Genomic DNA, 23,719 nt, shown 5'->3' on the forward strand with positions numbered 1-23,719 from the left:
TCTGACACATGGAGCTCTTGATGGAATAATTTGCCCTTGTCACACAATTTTGTGTTGTCCCTCTAAGGTTCATAGAGCTAGGGGATTCACTCTTTACACCACTGCATTCCTTAGGACAGGCTTTACACCACCCAACATTTTCTCCAGCTGTTATTTCACTCCTCCCATCTCCATTACTGAGTTTCCTTCCTTTGTTTCTGGGAGAAAAGATTCATACTCAGAAATGGGGAAGTGACTTGTTAAAAATGAAAGGAAGGCATTGCTCTGCGTTCAGTCGATTATCTAAGAGGTTGCATTTTTGGAAGTGCTGTGTTAATGTATATTGCTAGAAATATAATGAAAGCTCCAGGATCACTTTTAAATTAAGGGCTTCACAGCAAGCTCCAAATTAAATGCAATAATGAATTCATCTTCTAAATGGTAGACTGGTGTTTTGTGGAGCTGGGAATACTGGAACAGCCTGGATGTCCTGTGCACATTCTAAGCACTAAAGCACCACGTTTTGGGAGGGTCAGCTGCTGTCTCAGAAGTATTTCAAATCTGAAATGAAGATTAAAATGCTCTGTTTAGAGGAACTGTGGAGACGCTGATCACAGCTTGGCTATAATAAAGAAAACTACTGATTTTCCTCTGGTAGAAGGCAGATCCTCTTCCCAGGGAAGGTGCTCAATGAGAACAGCTCCTATGACAGATCATGTATGCTTTGGCAGCTGCAAACAAGTGTTGGTGCTTGCAGTTTGTAAGCACGAGGACATGCTTTTTGCTTGTGAATTGAATCAGATTCCCACAGATCTGATTATAAATCCTGTCTAGGAGGTGCATGTGCACCTGCAAGATGTGCTCATAAATTCATTTTCCAGTGCTTCTAAACTGGAAAAATCCTTTGTTGTGGGGATGACATTGACACAAAGGCTTCTAAACAGAGTTGCCTGAAAGGATGAGGAACAGAACAGATTCTCCATCAATCACCTCTAAAGAGGCTGTGGATCCCAGTGAGTTGAACACAACTTCCTTATAACTCAGCAATGAAGAATTTAATAATTGTTGTAGGTGATGTTATCTAAGAGAAAGTTCCTTCAGCAGTCGCTCATACAGCATTCAGTGTTGCCATTCTCAATTCCTTTAACTTACAAGCTAAAACAGAGGCTGAGCAATCCTTGTACTGTTCCACTGGAGTATGAATAGACCTGACAAGTTTCTGCTCTAAAGTTCCAGCTGGCAAAATACATTGTTGGTTCTAAGGTGGTTTAACTTCCTTCCCTGATTATTCCTAGGCTTTGGCAGCATGTTACCAGTGCAATAAATAAGGGTGATCAACACAAGGCGACGCAGGAAAAGTTTGTGCTGGAAGAGGAGCAGAGGAATGCCGCCCGGGAGCGGAGGGAAAGCGGCACGGAATGGAAACCGCTGCTGTTCCGGCACGATGCTGGGACCAATGAATGGCGCTACAAATACGAGGAGTGAGTGCTGGGCTTGGGGTTCCCAACACGTCTCGCTGCCTGAGTTCCTAGGGATGCAAGCAGGGCTACAGACCTGTAACTGGAGCCCTGCCATTCCCAAAACTATGCCCAGACCTTGCCCTTTCAGAGCTCCATGTCATCACTAGAATACATATTCATGATACTAATTGGGAATAGCTGGAAATGAGGGCTTGGCAATGGAAAATCCATTATGCCATTGATGTAAATTCCTGTTGCTATAATCAAGTGCAGAATCATTACCAGAGATTTTCTGCACTGTTCAGAGCAGTTTACTGTGCTCTCCTCCCCTGGGCAAGAAGGGCAAAGCCTCTAGAAACTGAACCCCCCCACCCATTTCAAGGAACTGTGAATGTGCAGGGAACTATTAGTCCTGTCACTGCATCTGGAAAGTCTGGCTGCTGTCAAGGATGATTGCCTGCCCTGATGCATGTGGAATTAGTGTATTGGGCTTAACACACATAATGTGGGATTCTTGCTTTTCTGATGAATTTTTTTCATTTGGTCTCAAAAGTCTAAGACCTTGGGATCCTTTGAACGACATTGCTCAATTTGAGAAAGATGGAATACTTCAGACAATGGAAAGACACTTATCCACAAGGATGTCAAACCACAAAGCAACATGCATAAACAATCAAATCACACGGCACAAGGTAAAAAGCCTGGTTTGGGGACTATAATACTTCATGATTGTTCAGATACACAGCCCTTTTTCTACAGCATTTTCATGTAAGCACAGCATAGGCTGAAAGCTTTATCTTGGGTAAATACAGCTTGTAAGCATAGACCTGCAGTATTATTATCTCATCATTAGCTCCAAAGAATTGTAGTTACTGATTGACTCATTCTATCAATTTTGGTATTTTTCTTCCACCCAATGTTAGTGGCGGTGACTCTTACACTGAATTTTTGCGCATAACTGAGTTGAACTTCACTGTTCAGTGTTTCCAAAGCAGAAAACTTCCCATAGGTTTTGGAGTACACAACTCAGATCCCCTGACTTCAGTTTCAGCCTTTGCCATCAGCCTGTATCACTCCCTCTCTCTCAGACAAGATAAGAAATGTCTTTCCATCCTTTCCCTGAAACAGAGATTATACTCCCCTATTTCAGTGCTTTTCTCTCTGGAGCAATACATGTCATTCATAACACACTTTGCAAATGTAGAGCTGCTAAACTAGAGAAGTATAACCAATATTATACTGAAAAACTTGTATCTTATTATGTACATAGACTTTTATAATACTCCACATCTGAATGTCTCTGATTTAGTGGGGAAGTTGAGGTTCATTGCTTTTCAGACCCTCTAGTGAGAAGTTTGAATCAATGTATTTGGTTTACTCATCTGAGAGAGAGGGAGAAACCTTCCAAAATGCATCACTAGGCATGAAAATTCTGAAATGTTTAGATCCTTCATGCACCTTCTGAAAAATCTTTGCTGGGGAATTTGATTCCCATTTTTTCTTCTTTTCCAACTTTCTTTTATGTACCTCGCTGAGTTGGGTACACAACTCAGCAAAGGAACTATAAGATTCATCCATAGTATGTGTCAGTTAAAGCTACAAGAAGAATAATTTGGATAGGTGTCTTAAGAAAGTTGTCATTTGGGGAAATGCTTCTGTATGAGGCATGTGTATAATATCCTTAAGTAGCTGCCAGAGTCCAGCTACTAGGAGTTGCTGAGAAAGCAATCAAACTTCACAATCTCACACATATTTCCCAGCACCCCAAATCGTTTAAAGCAAACACACACGTCTTCAGTGTGATAGAGACTGTCATTTCTAATCTGTTTTATCCAGAGGTCTGCCAAAGACTGCCGGCGCCGCAAAACCAGTGATCAGCCGTCCAACCACAGCCAGAACACAGAGAGCAGCTGTTCAACGCCAGAGTCAGTGCAGGAGCTCTCAGATGATGATGGCAAGTATTTGGGTGTCACGGTGTTTGGCTTTAATGTTATTCCCTTGGTACTTTAATTCTTGAGCCAGCCCTGGGACATTTCCTGGCCCAGTTAATACCATGGGCTAACAGCCCACAGTCAGCACAGAGAATGTTCTGCTTTTCTGTTCTCTGTATGTGCTATTTCTCTTTCTGCTTTACAACAAGGACTTCCCAACTCCTGGCAAAATTGGAAAATTACACTGTCATTCCAATCAGCACATAGGAAACGGGCTGCGTTTCTCTCTCGTTTCTCTGCCTTTGTTAGAGATGACCTTGAATGTGTGTGAGAGAGGGCAGGTGTGAGTGCTTCTTTCTCCTCCCCTCAGCTGGGGAGCGTTATTTCCTTGGAGCTGACCAAGAAACACCCTGAGCCAGAGTCACAGACAGGCCAGTTACAGTGGTCTTTGGGGTGAAAGATTCTGTTTCCTGTTTCCTTCTCCCCATGTTTCCTTCTGAAACTGTCCCTCCTAGTAGTGACAATTAGATCACGGCCACCCATTTACTGTGTTGTGTTTCATCACTACCACCAGAATGGTGATGCAAAACATAATTGTCCTTCAATACTTTGCCACAGGGTTTGAAAGCCTGTGCACTCAGTGTGGGAAAGAAATGAATCACCTGAAGGAAATTCACTCAGCTGTCTTATCCCTACAGAAAGCCCAACAGGACATACACAGGTAACCATTTTCTGACATGAATCAATGATTTTAATGGGCTAAAGATAACTTGTGGCATTTAATTCCTTACTGTGGTCTTTGGAATGTCTCTGTAAGCTGCAGGAGTGCAGTACAGGTTGTTGTAGGTAAAGTAACCAGTTAACACACCAGAAATACAAACCCACACTCTGCTTGAAAGAGTGAGGAGGAAATCTCTTCCTCTTAACACTGCCTTTGTAGGCAAAAAGCATCATCTCAGCATGTTCCACAACTCAGGGTCCTGAAAAGGGCTGATCCATGCCCTGGCTAAAATAAATCTCTGCCAGGCAAGAATGTGTGAGGTGTCTCTTCTTGCTGATCATGTTGGGAATTTCCTGTTTGCTATGGAGATGCAGGGATGTGGCCCAAAAAACTGGGCTCCATGATGAAAATCACTAAACTCCAGTTTTTGTACAAATGGCTGGTTGCCATCTGAGGGAAGCAGTAACCACACCTGCTGCTGACAGAGGGCTTTGCCCTTCAGACTTTTGTGGGGAGGTATGAGCTGCTACTTCTGATCCAGGGAGCCCTGCTGATTCCTCTCTGGGTGAGGAGTGTTATCCAGCCCTCCCAAGGCTTCAGTGAGGTGGGATCACATGAGGCCTACCATTTCTGGATGCCAGAGTCACTGGTGTTATGGTTTTAGCTTCCCTGCAGCTCCTGGGGGTGTCCAGGATAGGCCTTGCATTTGGGAAGGTTAGGGAGTAGGTTAAACTCACAGGGTTATGAGTGGGTGCTGGATGAAGAGATTCCTTGTGGTTTGTGCCCTTCCCATGCCAACCAGCTGCAGCCAGAACCATTGATCTTCCTGTTAAAGAGAGGGAGGTAAAGTCTGTGGGGGCACACTGCTCTGCAGTGAGGGTGTCAACAAATTACAAGGATCCCTCCTGGTGTGGAAATTCTGGGTATATGGCACACATGTGTGAAGGCACACTCTTTCCAACACACAAATAATCATGTTGCTTTCTTTTGCAGAAACCTCAGTGCTCTGAACAAAAAGTCCTTCCACAGGAAGGCCTCTTCTGAAAGCTTCCTCCTGGACTCTCGCTGTTGGTTTCTCCTCTGCATCTTTCTTACGTGTCAACTCTTCATTAATTACGTCTTCAAATAAAATCACTACGTTTGGCAGCAATAATGATCACTGGCTGCAGGAGGGGGCCACTCACGCAAGGAGCCCAGCGAGGCACCAAAGCACTTTAGAACCAACATGGCAGAGGTGGAAGGAAGTGGAAAAACGAGGTTAAAAAGGGACTTAGGAACCTGCAAAACTTTGTTCCTGCAGATTACGTCATTTTTGCCTTTTACATGTACATCTTCAAGGACCTCTTAACCTGTATGGGCCTTAATGCTGAAGCCAAATGTAGCTTTAATTGTGCAATTTGTTTTCTATGTTTTGTCATTTTCTGATGCAATTAATAATTACCCAGCAGTATTGGTAACCCCAAAATGGTAATCACCTCAACATTTTGGAAAAGTCACGGTGGCCTGGGTTATAGCTCCAGGAGTGAGGGAGAGCAGCTGAGGAGCTGTAAAGAACTGATGTCCACGGTGCCTGTCCGGCTGCCTTTAATTACAGGAAGGAGAACACTTGGTCCAAAAAATCCAGCCCCAGGATATTAAGTCATGATCTGTTTAGTCAGCCCAAGCAGAATGGGACCTCAGGATGTGTTTTATTTTCCATTCCACAGAAACTGTAAATATACACAATTTCCTAGAGCCATTATTCTTTAGGAAATGGGAAGTATTCAGTGAAAGCTCCTCGCCTGTTTACGGAGCTGACTGGTGTCCTGGGTCTAGCCCATCGAGTGTGATGCCAGACACGCACGCCTGTTTGTAAAACATGGTCACTTACTATTATTGTTATTATTTGCTATATGGCTGTTTTATAATACCACACACTAGCATTGTAGAGAGAAATCCACTGCCCCAGCATAGGTGAGAAGGATGGGAGCGATGTAGGTGTACATGTGTTCGGTCTTAGGCACATTTATAGTTAAAGGTCAGGAAAGGGAGAGTTTTGCCACTGCATTGTTCAACCCTGTTAATAGTCTTCCTATTTTACACCATTTTTTAAAGATTTGCAATATTTTCTGTAGACTGCAGACAATACTAAGCCTTTCTTTTCTGGCCTGAAGTAGTTCCAAGTGGTAAGTTCTGCTATATATACAGCCTTAAAATTCTTAGTGGTGGTGCCATTCTGGGCTATCTTTCAATGTAAATGTTTCCAAATTTTTAAGTACATTCCTCGTCATATTCCCCAGTTAGGGGAAACCTGTTTGTGCTTGATATGTTGAAATAAAACTACACACAACTTTCAGTGGCAGTCTATCTGACAAATTATTTTGGGGTTTGTGTTTGATATACTTTACGTTTGATACTTGTATTTTACAAGTAAATCACTTTTTAGAGGAAAATCAACAGGAAATTGCCTCCAAGAATGTCAGACCTGGGTCATAGGTTAGAATAGCAATAGCAGTTTTATACCCCTCTGGCTGAAATTGTCAGAAATTGTCTGAAATTGTCTTCTAATTGTAGCAACTTCCACAGAAAGAGAAATGGTTCCTTTGATTTTCACTGTTGTACATGGAAATGTACAAACTTGTCTTGAACTTAGGAAACCTTTATATCAAAGACTTTAGGATAGTGAGCAGATTGTTCCACGGAGAGAACTACAGCTCTCTGATATGAACAGGCAGGGTAAGAGCCAGCATCTGGAAGCTGACATTCAGGAAACTTATCACAAATAGTAATGGGTGAGAGTAGCTTTGTTATTGGCAAAAGTCTCCAGAAAACCAAAATATTCTTCACCCTTGAGGAAACGTCCTTGAAGAATATCAACATTACTGATCCAGATTAGGTGCCTTTTTGAAGGACATCATCCTAGTGCTTACTCTTTCTTACATGCAGACTTACTCTTTCTGAGGAAGTCTGACCTGTGCTACATGGTGTAAAACTCAGAGAGGGGGAGTTGCCTCTGCCTGCCAGAAGTATGTGGCTTCAAAGTGCTCCTGGTTGGGATACATCCAAGTGTTAGGATGTAAAACTGTATAAACATACCCACTGTGGAAACATATCTCCTTTGATACTTCAGCAAATCAGCACGTCTCTGGCCTGTCAGCACAGCCTTCCTCATCACACTCATCCTCCTTTGGGACATGTGTTTGAGTTATGGAGAGGAGCTTCTCCACTTCTGTAGGGCTGTTTTACATGCCTTAGGTACATCTGTATTCTGGCTTTGGGAATGGGTAACAAACAACAACAGAAGAAAACCCAAACAACCCAAGCTCCCCTGAACCAAAGAGAAGCAGGGCTGAGCAGGAAGGCTTTAGTTGTTCTCAGTGTGAGTACTGGAAATTGTTTGGATTATTTCAGTTTTACCAAGCTACGGAGCCACAGGAATTTTCACTAGGACTTGTAGTTGATAAATAAACAGCTACCATAAGAGCAGCAGTTCAGTGAGAGAAAGTAGCAACATTCACAAACTAATTAAGTACCAGCACAGGAAGAGTTTCCAACTTTTAGGGCTGCTGCCACAGAGGTTATACAATAATCCAAAAAGGAACAGCCTATGAATCCTTGTGCCATTAATTTTAATCCAATTTCAGCATCTGGAGGTGAACGTTCCTACATGCCAGATATATGCACATGGGAAATGAAAAGTATTCTTGAGGAAAATCATGGCCAGAAACGTTGTTTCTCTAGGAGGAATAACTGCTGAGGAGAAACGCGGGAGCCCTTTTAAGGCTTTAGAACACCCGGTCATATGCACTTCGCTTGCTCAGTGTTGGAAAAATTCTCCTTACAGCCTTTCACTCTGCTTTGTGTGAACAGGGGTCAGCATCCCTTCAGCGCCTGAGTTTTAGGGGAAACAAACGAGGCTATTTTCTGAGGCGGGTTTTGTGCATCCCACAGTGGGACGGGAGGGCGGGGGGGGGGCACCGCCTCCCGTGCGCACAGCCCCACCCGCGGGGATAAAAGCGTCGGCTCAGCTGGGGCTCCCAAAGCGATGGGCGCCGTCATGGGAGCCGGGCGAGCGGTGGGACTGCTGCTGCTGCTGGTGAGTGCCGGGTGGGGCTCTGGCAGGGGCCGCTCTCTGTCGGTACGGGCTCGTCCTCCTGCCCGCCGCCCAGACAGAACCCACATCCCGTATATTGAGGGGAAAAAAGTCTTCCTCTAGTGTGAAGGAGCCTTGTGGGTTTTTCTAGCCTTTTCTTCTTCAAGAGACTTCAGTAACTTTCCCGAACTTTTTGTTCGTGTTTGGTGTCTCGGGGAATTTCCTGCGGCAGCGCCGCTACTGTGAACCCAGAGCCCTCAGGGAATGCGCACCTCCGCATCCCTCTCTAATGCACTCACTGCCACCCTTCCCTTTCTCCTCCGGAAAAAAAAAAAAAGTTACAAGCAAGAAGTGAGTTCTTTAATGGTCCTTGTGCTATTTAACTGTGAAATTAGAAGTTTTCTCGGCTCCCCACAGTTACGAGGAAGACATTGAGTCTACAGCGGAGAGAGTTGAAAAAGCGGGACCCTCTTGGTTTTAGCTTAGAAGTTCCCCACTGGTGGCAATTAGTGTCGGGGAGCTCGGCGGCCCCCTCTTCCCTTCCTCCTCCTTTTGTTCTAGAGGTTTCTTTCGTGTGTCTCGTGAGGGATGTGACTCAGGTGTACCAGCACCGAGCTTGCGCTCTTTAGAGGCACCTGTCACTGGCGCAGGAGCTCTGCCGAGGAGTGCACGGCCTGCACGGTTCTTCCTCCCGAAAAGAGAGAAAAAAAAAAAGAAAAAAGAAACAAAAAATCATACCCGGTGCCCCCCGCATTGTTAATGACTCAGCTTTTCTCCAGGCTCAGACTGGAGGCAGGAGACGTGTTGGATGAGAGGGCGTTTCCTCAAGTTTGCTTGAGCAAGACTAGCACTGATTCCGATGAATTAAAAAGGTGGGGGAAGGGAAAAAGGCACAACGCAGAAACCTTGGAGTCTGAAGTTCAAGTGCAGTGAGCTAGTGGAGAGAAAACGAAAGTTTATATGGAGGCAGGAATGTTTAGCAATAGTTGCCTAAAACCCATTAGCCGCTGCATGGTGCTGCCTTAACTCCACCTTTGTGTTGGCAATTACTGCTGACAAGTAAGTGAGCAGCGCTTAGCAGAAATTAGTTTGGGTTTCCTCTGTGGCTTCCCATAAACTACTGAATGTGTTTCCAAGCCTTTACAAGTTAATCCCCAAGATAGTTATCGTGTCCTGGGAGGATGAATCACTCTAGCTGCCTGTTTGCTATAGGTTATGCTACTGACGATGCCTGGAGCCCAAGCGAACTGTGGGGAGACAGAGTACTCCCATCAAGGTCTCTGCTGTGTATTTTGTGAAGCAGGTAAGACTTTGAGTAGTTACAGCTGATAGCTATTGTTTCTTAGATTGCATCTCATGAAAGTCTAAGCCTGGTTGAAGCTGTGGTGACTTCTTGGTGCTCTAAAGGCTGGGCTCTATTTTGAAGTGAGAGCCCCTTAATGCAACAGCTGATGACTGGGAGAGGTGCTTTGGCATCAAGCCAGGAAGCATCTGCTTGTGTTTGAGGTAATTTAGTTAACACAAAGGATGGCCTTAGGGGAAATTGTGATATTTCTGTGTCTATAGGCAAAACTTCAGTATGGTTTTGCTCTCCCCTCCTTGCACAATGTGTGCAGAGTTAACAAGTTTTGCACCAAGACAAAACCTCTTCTAAGTATCAGAAACTTACTGGTGCTTTTAGGTGGGAGAAAAAAAGTTTATTGAAAGCAATTCTCCCTGAGATTGCCCCATTCCTTCAGCAGTGGTGTGTCTACATGGCTCCCTGAGCTGCTGCAGTTGACTCATCCTTGGAAATGTGCCTCCTGACTCTCCTGTGCTGCTCCGTTTGTGTGGCATGCAAGGAAGGGTTGAACTCTCTCCAGAAACCTGTGTTGTAATATCCTGGCTTAGCATTTTGTCAAAAGATCCCCTGAGATTGCTGCTGCTGCCAGTTCTCTTCTTCCACAGGTACTTTTGTTGCTGATCACTGCAGTGCTTCGCATTTGAGAGGAAAATGTGACCCTTGCAAAGAAGGAAAAGACTTTACTCCCCATGCGAACAGCTTGGAGGAATGCTTGCCTTGCAGACAGTGCAAAGAGGGTACCAAGCCTTATGAAGCATTATGAAACTTTAACCATTTTCCCTTTTTTGATATGGAAAAACCTGGTTTTCATTGAGCATATTGAACTTAAAAGTAAATTGCATTTATGGCCTGAGTATAATTTTTGCACTTGCTAACTTATATTTTCTTTTTAGATCAGATAACGCTGAGATCCTGTACTCTGACACAGAATGCTGAATGCCAGTGCAAACAAGGGTATTTCTGTGCTGATGAGGGCTGTGAAAGATGTCAGAGAAACAGTGAAATGTAAGTTTGAGAATAAGTACTATTTTCCTTCTAGGAAATGTTAGAGCTCTGGCCCAATCTGTGCCAATAGCAAACTCATGTCATCAGGCTGTAATTAATTGCCCTGAAGCCAATGGCATTATTCATGCCATTTTGACATTTTGAATGTCAAAGCCTGTGATGTTGAGACCTAGAAAGGTGTTGATTTTTAGTGTCATTGCGCTTGTTGCTTATGGCTGTAAACTTGCATTTTTCATGTATTCAGGTTGGTATTTCCCCAGAAACACACTTGAATGAACTCTCTGGCACCGAGTTCAAAATCTCAGGATGTAGAACTAAACTAACTGTACATGAATAATGCCTGTACTCGGTGTTTTGGTTTTTTCTCCCCCTCCACTTAGAAGCTAACACACATTAATTTTATCTGCTTTGCTGTTATTTTATCTTGTAGTCTTATCTTGGATTGTTTAAAAGTGTGCTTCTATCAAAGTTTATGCATGTTTACGCATGTTCATTCATGGTTCTAAGCTCTGTCTGAAAAATAATCAGGCCTGGAGAGAGCTATGTATTGCTCTGGAAGTGTTGGTACAACTTTGTGTTACCACCCATTTCAGGCATCCGGACGGGAAAGAGGTTGTGCCGAATTCCACTGATGCTACAGACCCAAGCTTGCCCAATCAAGGTGTAGTATACAAATCCCACTCAGCTTGGTTTTTGGGTCTGTGGCTTCAAGCTAATAACACTAGAGCAGTCTGTAAAACAGTGGTTTCAACTACTGCGTCATATTTAACAGCAGCTGCATTTTGGTCTGGGAGTTACTTGCTAGAGACAAGTTCTCAAAGGGCTTGAAAGGACAGACCACCTTGTGTTTCACTTGGTGAAAAGCTACCTGTATTGCCTGGTTCTTCAAGCTGCAAGGGTGACACACTTGAAAGTTATGGATAGTGCAAATATGTTTACTGTGCCTGGAGTAGCTTCTTCTGCCAGGAACACACACTGTCCATGCTACAGCACCCAAAGCTTGCTATCATCTTTTGCATACTTGTTTCCCCTTAAGTGTCTCTCCAGAAAACTCTGTAGGAATTGTATTGCATCTCTCTGCAAGTCCCTGTTGCCTTTGGGAGCATGTGTGCGTGATGCACAATGCAAACAAGTACTCACATGTTCACGGCAGCTGAGAGTCCCAGTGCCTTTTCCAGGACAAACTATCTGGGTTGTTGTATTAGTTCTGGGCTTACGTTTTTTTTTCTCTAGGACAGCAAGGAATAACTTTTTGGGGGAGTGTTTCAGTACTAATTTTTTTTTTCCTTACTTTGCAGGGCAGGGAGCTCTCGTTTGGGTTATTCTGGTGTTTCTGTTTGGTTTGGTTCTGCTAATTGCTGTTATTATAAAGCTGAAGTGTCATAAAGGTAACTACTTGATTATTATCCATGAAATTTGCTTTCCAGGGTTAGGCAAAGCGTGCACTAGGGGCTATCCCTGGTTCTTGTGTTGCCTTACAGGGGACCTGTTTAAGCTTTAGTTCATTTAGCGTGTGATTGAAATTAGCAAGTCCTGTGAAATGAAGAGTTTTATTTGGTAAATAAAATGCATGATTCATAATCCTTAACTATGAACTTTCTTATCTTGCTGACAGATGCCTCTGCTTCAAAGCAAGATTGTCGTAAGGTCCTTATAAAGGACTTCTCCAATCTGCTTGCCTTGTATTGGCAAAGAGGAAAAACCTGTGTGTGGATTCAGATGCATGGGGCGAAAAGTAGCAACTAATTAGATCACTAATTACTTTCACTGTGTTTGGCTGTGGAGATTTTTTTTTCTACAAATTGGTACCCTTTAGTCACTTGAACCTCTTAAGTGAATGTTAGGCTGATAAGTCCTGTATGAATTTACTTTTTAGCAGAAACTGAGCTGTTTTCCCTGGAAACTTCTATTTCCACTATTGTGTATTAAAGTATTTTTGCTACTAGTATGTTTAAAATAATATTGAAAATTATTCTGAATTTTAAATGCCAAGTTTGTTCAAATCATGTCTTACTGATTGTACTGCAGTAAAGACAATTTGTGTCTATTCTTCTGTATTGCAAATAGCCTATGAAAATGCTGAGAAACAAAAGCTGGCATAGAGGAGGTTGCAAGACTGGCTTAAAAGCCAAACTGCATCTGGTGGTCTGCATTTTACTAAGCCAGGACTCTTCTCTGTATTAAGGCACAGTGTGCTGTTGGTGGAAGATAAGGGTGAAATGTATGACAGGTCAAAGAAACTAAGTGGCTTTTAAAAGCTTTGGCTGTGTTACAAAATTTTCTATTGCATATAAGTCTTGTGTGAATTCAGCCATGTTTAAGTTGCTGCAATTCTTGTAAGTTTCTTAAACACTGATTTTGGTTTTCAGCTGCCTCAACTGGTGAAGATGCAGAGGGAGGTCTGGTAAGTATGTGATGAATCAAGTGTTTCATCTCAGTCTGATTGTTCACAGCCTCCTTGCACCTTGATACACAGCCCTCAATGTTTGTCTCATTGTAGATATCTGGTAGGATGTGTTCCTGTGATGCAATAAGTTGTGATTCATACAAGATCAGATATTAATTCACAAGTGCCTGATGCATTCAGTAGCTGCATGTGTCTGCTGCAGTTGGCCTTGTCAATACTTGGAAACACTTCAGAGCCTGTGACAAGGATGCTTTGGAAGTGGGGGAAAAAACTTGGACTAGCTTCAAGTTTTTGCTTCAGACTGTCTCCACGTGATACCTTGATCCATTTAATTTCTTCTTTGCTGCTTCAGACGTGTATTCCACAACTGATGACAGCTATTGTTTACCTGTATGGTGGTATTCGAGCTCTCATTGCATTGTTGACTTCAAATTACTTGTTCACAAGACTTAACCACTCCTAATCCGGTAGAGTGATTGAGTCTGCCTGCCTTTGGGCTCATGACACAAGCTCCAGACCAGGACCTGACAGTCTGAATTCTTGGTCATAAGCAGTCCCAAAAGAGGAGGGGTTCTGGGCTGAGAGCATACTAGTTCCAAAGTACATCCCTACAAAAGGCTTATCCAACTGAGAGTGGCTACTGTCATATGTTCCAACTTGAAACTTGATACACCCTGGTATCCTGTAGTCAAACACTATTTCTGAACCTTACTGTTTGAATCTGAAGAAAACCTATTGCTAGTCTAGCATTCTGCAAGATAGAAATACAAAACTGGACAAAGTAAATACAAGCTGGCTTTAGCTTCTCTAGTTAGAAGCTACATCCCTACCAGCACCACAAGGCAAAAATGAACTCAGTTTCACACAGCAAATGTTAGTCTTGATGAGGAGCTAGGGAAAATATCTAAGCTGTTCTCACAGTGTGCATGCAGCACTTCTTTCTCCCTGGAGCTTCTCTTGTCCCTCACCAATGCGTTGTCCACCCAGTGTGTACATTCTTTTCTAATGTAATTAATTAGATATTTTGAGTAATTAAATGCTCAAATTATTTATGTCAAAAATACTTGAAGACTGAAGAAACAGAATTGAAAGAGCTGTTCAAAGGCTCACCCTAAACTCTGTTTTTTTTCTTTCTTAAGGTCCATAAGTGGCTCAAATATGTAAAACACCCCAGGTTTTTTGTTGGGTTGAGTCTCCTCTCACGCCCTGGCCAGATTTGCAGCACTTCATCTATTTGTAGAAGCTGATGAAGAAACATGAAAAAAAACCTGGTCAAAATGCTGTTGCATAGGAATAGGCAAATATAATATATCTTTAATTTGAATAAAATGGTTGTAGAATGATGCAGTTACAAATTGGTGCATGGTGCCACTTGTCTCTCATGTAAGAGCTGTCACAGGCAGATGCAAAGTCTGCACTTGGAGTGCTCATGTTGCTGTAAGAGCTTATTTGCTAAGCAGAGTTACACTGATGCAGTCCTGAGACCGAGTATTTTGGCACCTACACACTTTCCCTTCCAAACAACCAGTGAATTCATACTGCTCCAATGCCCCAACAACTGCTGATACTTGAATAGCTGATGCTGGGTTTTGAAACAAAAGTGTCAGCCATGCTGTGCTCTTTCAGTCATGTGGTTTCCTATTTAAGAATTATCCTATATAAAAAGATTAATGTCTTCAATGTGTTTATACTCTTAAACAGAAAGTGTTTTCAATGAGAATGATGTACAACTGCATGTGTGGTATGTGGGGTAGTTCCCCCTCACATCCCTGCCTAGGCATTTTGGCCACATTGTGGTCTCACCTGTGGGTCACTGACCCTGTGCAAGCAGAAAGAACTCTGGCTTATACTCACAAGGATGCTGCACCTTAATAAACGCAAGTCTTGGGCAGAACAGTTACTCCTTATCCTCATTTTCTACATCTAACAAAATATTCCTAAAGCTTGCCAGCTTTAGCACTGTCATGCTGGAGGTGCTACTCTGCTTTGTCCTTGTACTGTTCATGCTGAGCAGCTGGTGCTGTGCTCCCTGGCTATGCTTGTTTAATGAACTGACGATGCAAGAAAGGAAGGGAGCCTTTCTTGCAGGCTTCCCCTCACAAAAGCTATGCAATGGACACAGGTGCTCACTGGCTTCTTTCAACTGATTGTAGTTTATCTGCTAGGAAAGCTAATCCAGCCACAGCCAGCCCAAGGTTGTGCACTTCCATGGAGCTGACAGGCTACTTGGCATCAGTTCTGAGCACCAGTCTTGACACAGCAATAGGCTTGAGGTCCCTGGTGCTGTTAAAGCAGCTCAGGTGCAGCAAGGCAATTTAATTCCCTCCTGTTCTAGGAGGGGTGCCTACCTTCTGTACCTAGAGAGGAAAAAGCAGCAATCCACATTAGTAAGAACATCAGGAGAAGTTTCCTGTGGTGGTTGTGGAGGTAACTTGTGAGCCTTACCCTGTATGTATTCCAGTGCATGTAGAATAGCCAGGGAGATGGAGAGTCAGGCTCTGAAACCATTTGAAGTCTAATTCTGTAAAGGCTGTAACTTTTCCAGATTATCAGCTGTCCTTTTGTTTCCCTGATACCTGGTGACTTCAAGTATCTCCTTTTCTTCCCCCAGAAGAAAATAGCAGAAAATAGTGTGGTTTCTGAGCTGGGCACTGTCCTGTGTAGTAACTGGAAGTGCCATATGGCAGTGTGTTTGAGGAGGATTGCTAAGTCCTCACTGGCAGGAAAACCTGTCTAGAATTCTGCTTTTCAGCAGAATGCCCTATCTGATGTTCCAAGTGGAACTCCAGCAAATTGTAAGATACGTGTACGTGTGTGAAATTATCATTGCATTTTCTCTAATATGGGTGTCCCTTTAGCTGAGCTCTTAACTAGTCCTAGAGCTTTCAGTCAAAACAAGAGGAAACTTTGCCTTAAAGATGTAATAGGAAGTATGGGAAGTGATATCTTGGGGGGGAAAAACCCTTCAATTCCCCATTTAATTTACTCTGCCTCATTCATCTCCCCAGCAGAAGCTACTCTTTTGCCATAGCAGAGAATGTTGCCTTGGAGCCAGTAGCATCTTTGTTTCGCCCTGCAATTTTCTTTACTCCAGTACTTTTCTGCTCTGAAATCTGCTCCCCTTCCCCTTTTTGCTGTGTGTGCTGTAAAAGCAAGCTGTCAAGTAGGTAGAAAAATAATAGTGAGTGAAGCACCCTGATTTGTTGGAGTAATGGTTCAACTTTGTATTACAGGTACAAGAATTAAATGAGATAATTGTTAAAGATCTCTCTCAAAGTGGTAAGTAAAAAATTGCCAGTACTTGGAATTTGGTTTTTTTCCTCTTGACTTTAGTCTACTTAAGGAGTAGTATAAAGAGGCTAATGAGTATTGGTTAGAGCTATAAGGCTTCCAGTTTATTGTAAAATTTGCTGAAACAGGATTATTGCTGCATTTCTAATCCCTGTGGTGAACTCTTCTACTTTGGAGCATGACTTTTCTGCATGGGAGTATAGTGCAGTCATGATTTTAAGAATAAGAATGGTACAAATTTTTGAAAAATGTTTTAAAATGAGTCTGCATTGCAGCAGCAGTGTACTCTCCTTTGCTCAGTGAGGTGCAAGTCAGAGTGAGAGATCTCTCTGTCAAATGTCCCCTCACCTGAAGAGCACATCAAACCTCCACACATCCACCTGTACGCAGCAAATTGTGCTGGATGTCCAAGCAATGGACATCCAGCTTGTGGTGGTCTTGATGTGCCAAACCTATGACAGCAGCCTAGTGAAGTGGTTAAATCTTCCTCTTCAGTAGCCCTTCCAAGGGAACATGCCAGCCAATGAAGCCTTCCTAAAAACCGCCTTTACTGGGTGGTGTCCTGCCTGAGGAGACCACTTCTGAGATGTGCACTTTAGCTACTTTCAAGATCACTTTAGTAGAAAACCTGTTTGTCCTGGTGCTTCTTAGGTGCCAAACCCTGCTGCTGCTGCTATTTGGTTGGTGCAGGTCTGAAAATCAGGATTGGCTGAAAATTAAGGGGAAAGTATGTATGGGAGCTATGGAAAAAAAGCAAAAAACCCTGTGTTTTAAATTCCAGTGATGGATGATGTGTGTTGTGTGTTTCCTCTTGCAGAACTGAGCAAGACCTTTGATGTCTTTATAAAGGAAGTACCACCACAACAGTGGAAGCAGCTTATGAAAACACAGCTACAGGAAAATGATATTGATAAAATTATTTCTAAATTTCCTAATAATAGAGATGAAAATCCTGTAAGATGCTTCTCAGGAAAGTAACGTGTATTACTAATTTACTGGATGCATCGATAATGAGACTTATTACAACAAATCGAACACCTTAAAAAGAATAACCTTTTAAGTAAACTAGAAGCTAAAGATTAATGTCTAGGAGGAGCTGCAAAAATGTTCCTGGGTGCATATGTGTCTTTAGACTTCTTTAAATGAGGGCGTCAGAAACTGCTAGTAGAAATGGAGTTGATACCCTCCTTATCTTATGCAGAGACCTGGAAGGTGTGAAATGTCTCTGTTGTTTTCGTGTTTACATGACCTTCCTACCTTTGAGTTGTAAAATATGAAACTCAGGTGCTGGATGCCTACTTGGGAACCAAGAGCTCCGGCATCCCTTAGTGTGTGGCCGTGCTGGGCTGTCCCAACCTGGGTGGCGGGGAACAAAAGTCCGCTGCTGTTTTTGAGAGTACTGTGATGCTTTCATTTCCGAAAAGCTTTTGTTCTGTATCGGACTGCTTAGCACAGTTATATTTGAAGCACAGCAATAAAAGCCTGGCTGAGACGGAACCTGGCTCTGGGATTTTGTCCTGGCGGCGGCGCCTCTGTCCTTGGAGCTATTTAAGGAAAGGCGGGCGGCGGCAGTCGGAGCCGGGGCTTGGCTGGCACGGCGCTGTTGGGTCTCGGGGTGGCCGCGGTGCCCTGGCCGGTCATTTCACAGCCGGGCAGCGCCGTGTGGGGCCGTGCCGGACGGGGTAGGACATTGTGGGGCTGGGCCGCCTGGGGCCGGGCGGGGCAGGGCAGTGTGGGGCTGGGCCGGGCGGGGCAGGGCAGTGTGGGGCTGGGCCGGGCCGGGCAGGGCCGTGTGGGGCCGGCCCGTGAGGCGCTCCCGTTGCCCGGGTGACGCGGCCCGTCGGAAGTAGCGTAGGGCGGGCGGGGCGAGGCTTCCGGACGCGCTGTTGCATCAGCTCGGGAGCGAGGGCAGGCGGAGGCAGCAGCAGCACCGGGATGGCAGCAGCCGCCAGCGCCGAGCACGGTAGGTGGGCGAGCGGCTCCGCGGGCCCCCGGCGGGGCCGGCCCGAGGGGCGGCTGGGGTTGTCACGGCTCGGCGGGGGCGGGGGTCGCGGCCCCGCCGCTGTCACGGCGGTGGCGGCGGGGTCGCCTCCCCTGCGCGTCCCCTGCGCTCCGCTGGCGTGGGGCGCGCCCGGGGCGCCCCGCTGCCGCAGCTGGGTCCCGCGGCATGAGGCTGGCCTCGTGCCTCGCCGCGGGTGTAAGGGTAATGTTGGCATTCAGTGACTCGTGGAGAAAATTCGGAGCTGCTCGTCAGCCACGTCTGGGAACAGCTGTCCCCCAGCTCGCTGGCTGCGCTCGGTCCGTGCGCTGCTCGGCGCGCCGTCCGTCCGTGCTTTTCACCTCTCTCTGTGTCTCCCGTGCTGTCTTTCCCAAGCCATCAGTGTTCTCCCCTGAACTCACTCCTGAACTTTTGGACTTTTACGGACGTTTTTTGTGGTCGTGTTTTAATGATTGGTTGTACTTTTCGCTTCCATATGGAAGGAGGGCTAGGGTAGTACTGTAATTTCTGGCACTTCTGTAGCAAGTGGAAACTTGGAATACCAGTCATGCAAGTATGAAGTACCATTATGGTATGTAAAAGGTTGGAAATTTCTGTCATTCCAGTTAAGGATCTGTAAATACAAATTTTTTTTTTCCCTTTTTCCTTTGTTACTGAAAGTTACTTTGCTTTTTATTCATCGTGTGTAATGTGGTGAATAAATTCCCACTACAAGTGAAACATTCTTTGTTGTCAAGGGATTGGCTTTTTCAGAAGTCTTTTCAGTATCTTGTGGGGACAAAAACCAAGAAAGGCTCAATTCAGGCGCAGTTTGAGAAACTCTTTAGCCACTGTTTGTTAGGGTGGGTTTTTTTTACTGAAACTGCAATTGTTATATTTAGTTTCGATTCAGGAAAAGTGGAAGTGAAACTTTCAGGACTCAAGTGATCAGGATTGACAAGTTCTTCCTTAGTGTGGGATACTCCAGTCTTAAAAATCCCAGCTCATCTAAAAGACTCTTGCTCGTTATGTGTGAGTCTTGATAAATCCCTTGTTTTTCTGTCTCTGTGTATGCTGTGTCTGGCATTAGCTGGAATCACTGCATTGGTTTGGTTCTTGTGAAATGTTAATGGAAAAGGAGAATTTATCTTGGCTGAGCAGATGGTTGGAATTCTTTTCAAAGGTACCAGAGTGGCTGAGCAGAATGATAAATAGCCAGTTTGGAGCCATATTAATAATGTTATATTTGTCTTTTGTGGGTTGTCTTAAATTTGTGAGAGCCAAGTTGGATGAGAAATTACATTTAAAAACATTCAGAAGTGGGTAAGATTTCTTTTTGGAGAATGCCTGCAGAATTTCCAGAATATTTACGCTGCCATCTGATTATGACTGACAAAGTTAGCAGGTTCAGGGAAGCCCAGGAAACATAATTTTACCCTGAAGCAAAGAAACTCCCTGTTTTTGTGTCAGCTAGCTTACTGCCTACTTTATGGCTTTCCTGTATTTACTTTGCTGTCCACACCTTCAAGGAGCAGAGGTTTTCATTTTCAAGTTAATAAAAGTGAAAATTTTCAATGAAATTTGATATTGTGGGGGTTATGTGTCTTGATTAAACCTCAAAAGTTACTTCATGTGCAAATAAAATGTAGAAGCTGTCCTGTGCCTTTGAATCTGTGTGCTGCTGCAGTCTCTCAGACAAATTCCCACTGTCCTTTAATAGTCTCTGAAGCATCCATGCATGGAAAGAAGAATGTGTGATGATTATATCACCCAAAGAGATTGTTGCGTGAGTGAGAACTGTATTAATTGATGTCTGCAGTGGAATTTTTTTTTGAAACAACATTTTACTGTTACATTGTTAACATTAATTCTTGTGATTTTTCAAGGTTATTTTGCTACCTCTCCAATACTTGTGCTCAGTGCTTGTTTCCTCTTGTGTGATACAATATTTGTGGATCATTCTGTCCACATGAGCAAAAATTCAGTGTTATGCAACAGCTCTGTAGTACTCCTGTGTTTCTGCTGTCAAGGAGACACTTCCTGATGCAATTGAGTAGTAACAACTGTCGTTTTTCTATTTTGGGGATGGAAAAAAATTGCAGGTGGAGAGAAGGGCAATTCCTCAGCCTGTTTTCCTAAAGCAACAAGGAAAGTGGGTCAGATGGACGTATATCCATTGGCCCTTCTCCCTCAATAGTTTTTGAATCCGTTGATTGGTAGTAATTAATCAATTAATTTGACAGTAGGCAGCTGCCTCTTGCACACCATTGGCAGACTGAGCAAAGATGAGATGGAGCTGTGCAGGATGATGGGGATACTGAAGTGTGTGGGAAAATAGCATGTAGCAGCGCTTAGGAGGTACTAGGAAATATTTCAGTGGGAGTGTTTAATAAATTGAAGGAATTGCAGGACAGGGGGAACTGAAGATGCAGAATAGAAGTCAAAGAAAACCAGATTCTGTAGATTTACTGTTCTTCTTTTAGTCGTGATATCAATTACACCGGAACAGAATTTTGTGTAGACAGCTGTCACTGATTCCTTTTGTTTGAAAAAAGTGATCCACTGCTACACTGCCTTCCAAGACAGTGTTACCATAGTCATTTGCTTAGCACAGCCCGTGAAACTGATGTGGAACACTGGGAATGGGACAGGGAACCTGCCAAACATTATAATTTCAAGTACTAATGTCAGTGCCAAGATTGCTCAAAAAATTTTTGGTTGTTAAGCTTATCAGTGCTGAGCTGGTACTGACATTCACAGGCAGTGTTTGCCACCTCTCCTTGCCAGAATTAGCTTGTATGAGTGCTGTCATATTGTTGTATTGGTGTGTAAGTTTGGGCAACTTCCCTTTTAGATTGGTTTACAGATGTGGTTGGAAAACACTTATATTGTTTCAGATACACTGACTTGCTTCCCATTAGCAGCCTGATGTGTGAATAATGGTCATAATAACCATAATAATACTTTGCAAATTGAGTGTTGCTTTTCCTTGCAAAAGATCTTTTCTTTGAGATATAGTTTCATTTCTGCCCGGATCATTCTTGTAATACCTTTTTTTTTTTTTTTGCCTTCACCCACATATGTTTCATGTATACAAAATTCACCTTCAAGGAAGACTTGCGTCTTAGGTTTCCACTGTTAATGAACATAACTGTTTCAAACTATTTCACGTGTATAAACATGCGAAGTTCTGGGCTGATAAACATCAGTAAATATTTAGGAGCGTGAAAAGATTATAGTAAAATGAACTGAGTGAGCCGAAGCTGAATCCCATTCAGCTGGGTAAGGCAAGCCTATAAGGTTGAACCATTATTTCCTTACTAGTCCTTATTAGTACTGAGCAATTAAATGATAGGGCCTTGAGAAGGATCTATATTTAGATAGATCTGTCTTCTTTTAGTCACAGATTTTAAATATCTTCAGTGAATTTTGATTTTTAATTTTTTTTGGTTTAATCATTGACCTTTTTTATTAGTTCTCCCAACGTGTCACTATATCTCATTTATACCCCAAAGAGTTGAATACAAACATGCTTGATATCTAGCTGCAACTTCCCTGTCATCCTGAGTTGCTGTTGGATATTTTAATAATTGATTTCCATATAGAAAATGGTTCATAAAATTTTAACTGATGATATTTGGAAAAACTTTAATTGTGCCATCCCTCACATCCACTCCTAGCCATCACTTTCTCATCTCCTTTCATTCCTGCCTTGCCAAGAGTTGTGTTCTGTGAGCACCTCCATGCTTGGGGAACTCTTTGTGCAGCAGATATTCCTGGCAGTGGGAGAAGTGACACTTCTGGCTGTGGTCTCTGTTGGGGTTTGGGAGCAGGGACAGGTGCTCTCCTACTGCCTCTCTCACTTTATTGCACGTGACCTTGGCTTAAATTACCTTGCTGGCTGACTACCTAGACAGAATATTGCCTTCATGTTTGTGCAGTTCTTTGAACGCGAACAGAGCTGCAAACATTGAGTCATTGTAGGAGAATGTAAATGTTGGGTTTGCCTAATGGCAGTGCTAGCCCAGTGCCGTAACATCAGTGTTTTGTACCCACTGTCTTGCACAGGGCTTGCTCTTCCAGTGAGCATTCACACCAACTCACAGAGCTTTCCTGTATGTCCCTGAGTTTGCCAAGATGGGACATAACTGAAGCTGCTTTGCCTATATACCAAAGAAATCATGGAATTAAAAAATTGTGAGAGAGGGGCACGATCTGATATCCTTTCTGTTCATTTGTGTAAATTCTACTCATTTTAAATGTTATTCGTGTGCCCGAGGAGAGAAAGGGGCATGGGAGAAGTATGGAAATGTACAGCAGCAGCTGAAGTTTGAATTTCTAGAGCAAGTAGGAGGAGCTGAGCATCACACTGGGAGCCTGCATGCAGGCAACATCCCTGCAAAGATTTAACTACATGCTCAAGTTCAGTAGGCATATTTGCAGCCTTTCCACAGTGCATAAAATTAATCATATTCAAACATTGGCAGGATGAGTGCTTTAGCAGCATGGAAAAGAGAGACTGATTAGGTTTGCTCTGTGTGAAGGATTTTCTCCAATTTCGGTAGATTATATTCTTAATGAAAAAGACCTGTGTTCTTGTCCTTATTACTCTTTGAGGGATGTCTTCAAAAACTTATGGCAGCATGAACATATCTTGTTAACAGGAAATACATAGTTATTTGGTAGCTTGTATTAAATCTAATTTTCTCAAATTTCTTACTAGTTGCCGGAGCTAATTTACAGGGGGAGATGTATATTATAAGGATATATTTTGGTCATGGAATCTCCTACTTTTAATGCTGACCAAATGTTCTGTGCCTCTCTTTACAGCTTCCAGCTACAGTTTTATTCTGAGCATTAGTGAAGAGGAAGCCAGGGTGAAGGCTCTGAACGAGTACCTGAGCACTCGTAGTTATATCCAGGGGTTCACATTTTCACATGCAGATGTGGAGGTGTTCAGAAAGTTTTCGGGGCCACCTGTGGACCAGTATATCCATGTTGTCCGGTGGTACAGACACATAGAAGCAATCTATGATGGCAGCAGTGAAAAAAATGAGCCTTGTAAACTTCAAACAAGTGAGTAATATGAAACTGGTGGGCAGGTTATAGACTAGCTGACATTGTATTGGTTGTTATTGCTGAGAATTCCGAGAAGTTCCCTTTCATGCTCTCTTGCACTTTATAGTATCAATTTGTATTCGAAGTCATAACATTCTTCTTGCATACAGTTACTGTGTAATTGATAGATCCTGACCTATTTGGATGTAAAAGTTATCAATTTTTTTAAAATGTTAAAATTCCTCAGTGTACAGAATTTGATTACGTGTATTTTTTTTAAAAAAGCTGTCTATCTTCTGGTTTGTAAAAGAATGTGTGGGTTTGGGCTTTTTCCTGGAAATACCAAGATTTTCCCAGTCTTGCTTTTTTTCCTTGCAAGGTTAACCAAATAGTTGTTGTATAATATACAAATCCACAATAAAATAAACTGAATAGTTCCTGTTATGATTGCTATTAATAATGGACAAAGAATGTC

The 23,719-nt window shown here is 43.2% G+C and overlaps 3 protein-coding genes across 11 annotated transcripts in view; all 3 read left to right on the forward strand.

Moving 5' to 3' along the window:
- OSBPL5 (oxysterol binding protein like 5) overlaps window positions 1–5,487 on the forward strand; it is a 134,384-nt gene extending 128,897 nt beyond the window's left edge. For all 7 annotated transcript variants that reach the window (XM_058858683.1, XM_058858717.1, XM_058858676.1 and 4 more), the window contains 5 exons: window positions 1,275–1,460; window positions 1,993–2,131; window positions 3,276–3,393; window positions 3,989–4,091; window positions 5,085–5,487. In XM_058858683.1, coding sequence (XP_058714666.1) covers window positions 1,275–1,460; window positions 1,993–2,131; window positions 3,276–3,393; window positions 3,989–4,091; window positions 5,085–5,220 — 682 coding nt within the window. In that variant the 3' untranslated portion in view covers window positions 5,221–5,487. The remainder of the gene's footprint in view (window positions 1–1,274; window positions 1,461–1,992; window positions 2,132–3,275; window positions 3,394–3,988; window positions 4,092–5,084) is intronic.
- Window positions 5,488–7,842: 2,355 nt separating this feature from the next.
- Window positions 7,843–17,697, forward strand: LOC131584933 (tumor necrosis factor receptor superfamily member 26-like). The gene is made up of 9 exons (XM_058850544.1): window positions 7,843–8,166; window positions 9,376–9,466; window positions 10,111–10,242; window positions 10,399–10,510; window positions 11,104–11,171; window positions 11,809–11,898; window positions 12,880–12,914; window positions 16,151–16,196; window positions 17,026–17,697. Exons 1-9 carry the CDS (start codon window positions 8,116–8,118, stop codon window positions 17,184–17,186), a joined length of 786 nt encoding a protein of 261 aa, XP_058706527.1. The 5' UTR covers window positions 7,843–8,115; the 3' UTR covers window positions 17,187–17,697.
- A 302-nt stretch (window positions 17,698–17,999) lies between these two features.
- Window positions 18,000–23,719, forward strand: part of CARS1 (cysteinyl-tRNA synthetase 1) — a 33,303-nt gene continuing 27,583 nt past the window's right edge. Inside the window, exons 1-2 of one of the 3 annotated variants that reach the window (XM_058847893.1) lie at window positions 18,000–18,171; window positions 23,017–23,262. In XM_058847893.1, coding sequence (XP_058703876.1) covers window positions 18,144–18,171; window positions 23,017–23,262 — 274 coding nt within the window. In that variant the 5' untranslated portion in view covers window positions 18,000–18,143. The remainder of the gene's footprint in view (window positions 18,172–23,016; window positions 23,263–23,719) is intronic. The other 2 variants (XM_058847886.1, XM_058847901.1) reach the window with 2 other exon arrangements.

This window comes from Poecile atricapillus, chromosome 1 (genome assembly GCF_030490865.1).
Source record: "Poecile atricapillus isolate bPoeAtr1 chromosome 1, bPoeAtr1.hap1, whole genome shotgun sequence".
Lineage (NCBI taxonomy): Eukaryota > Metazoa > Chordata > Aves > Passeriformes > Paridae > Poecile > Poecile atricapillus.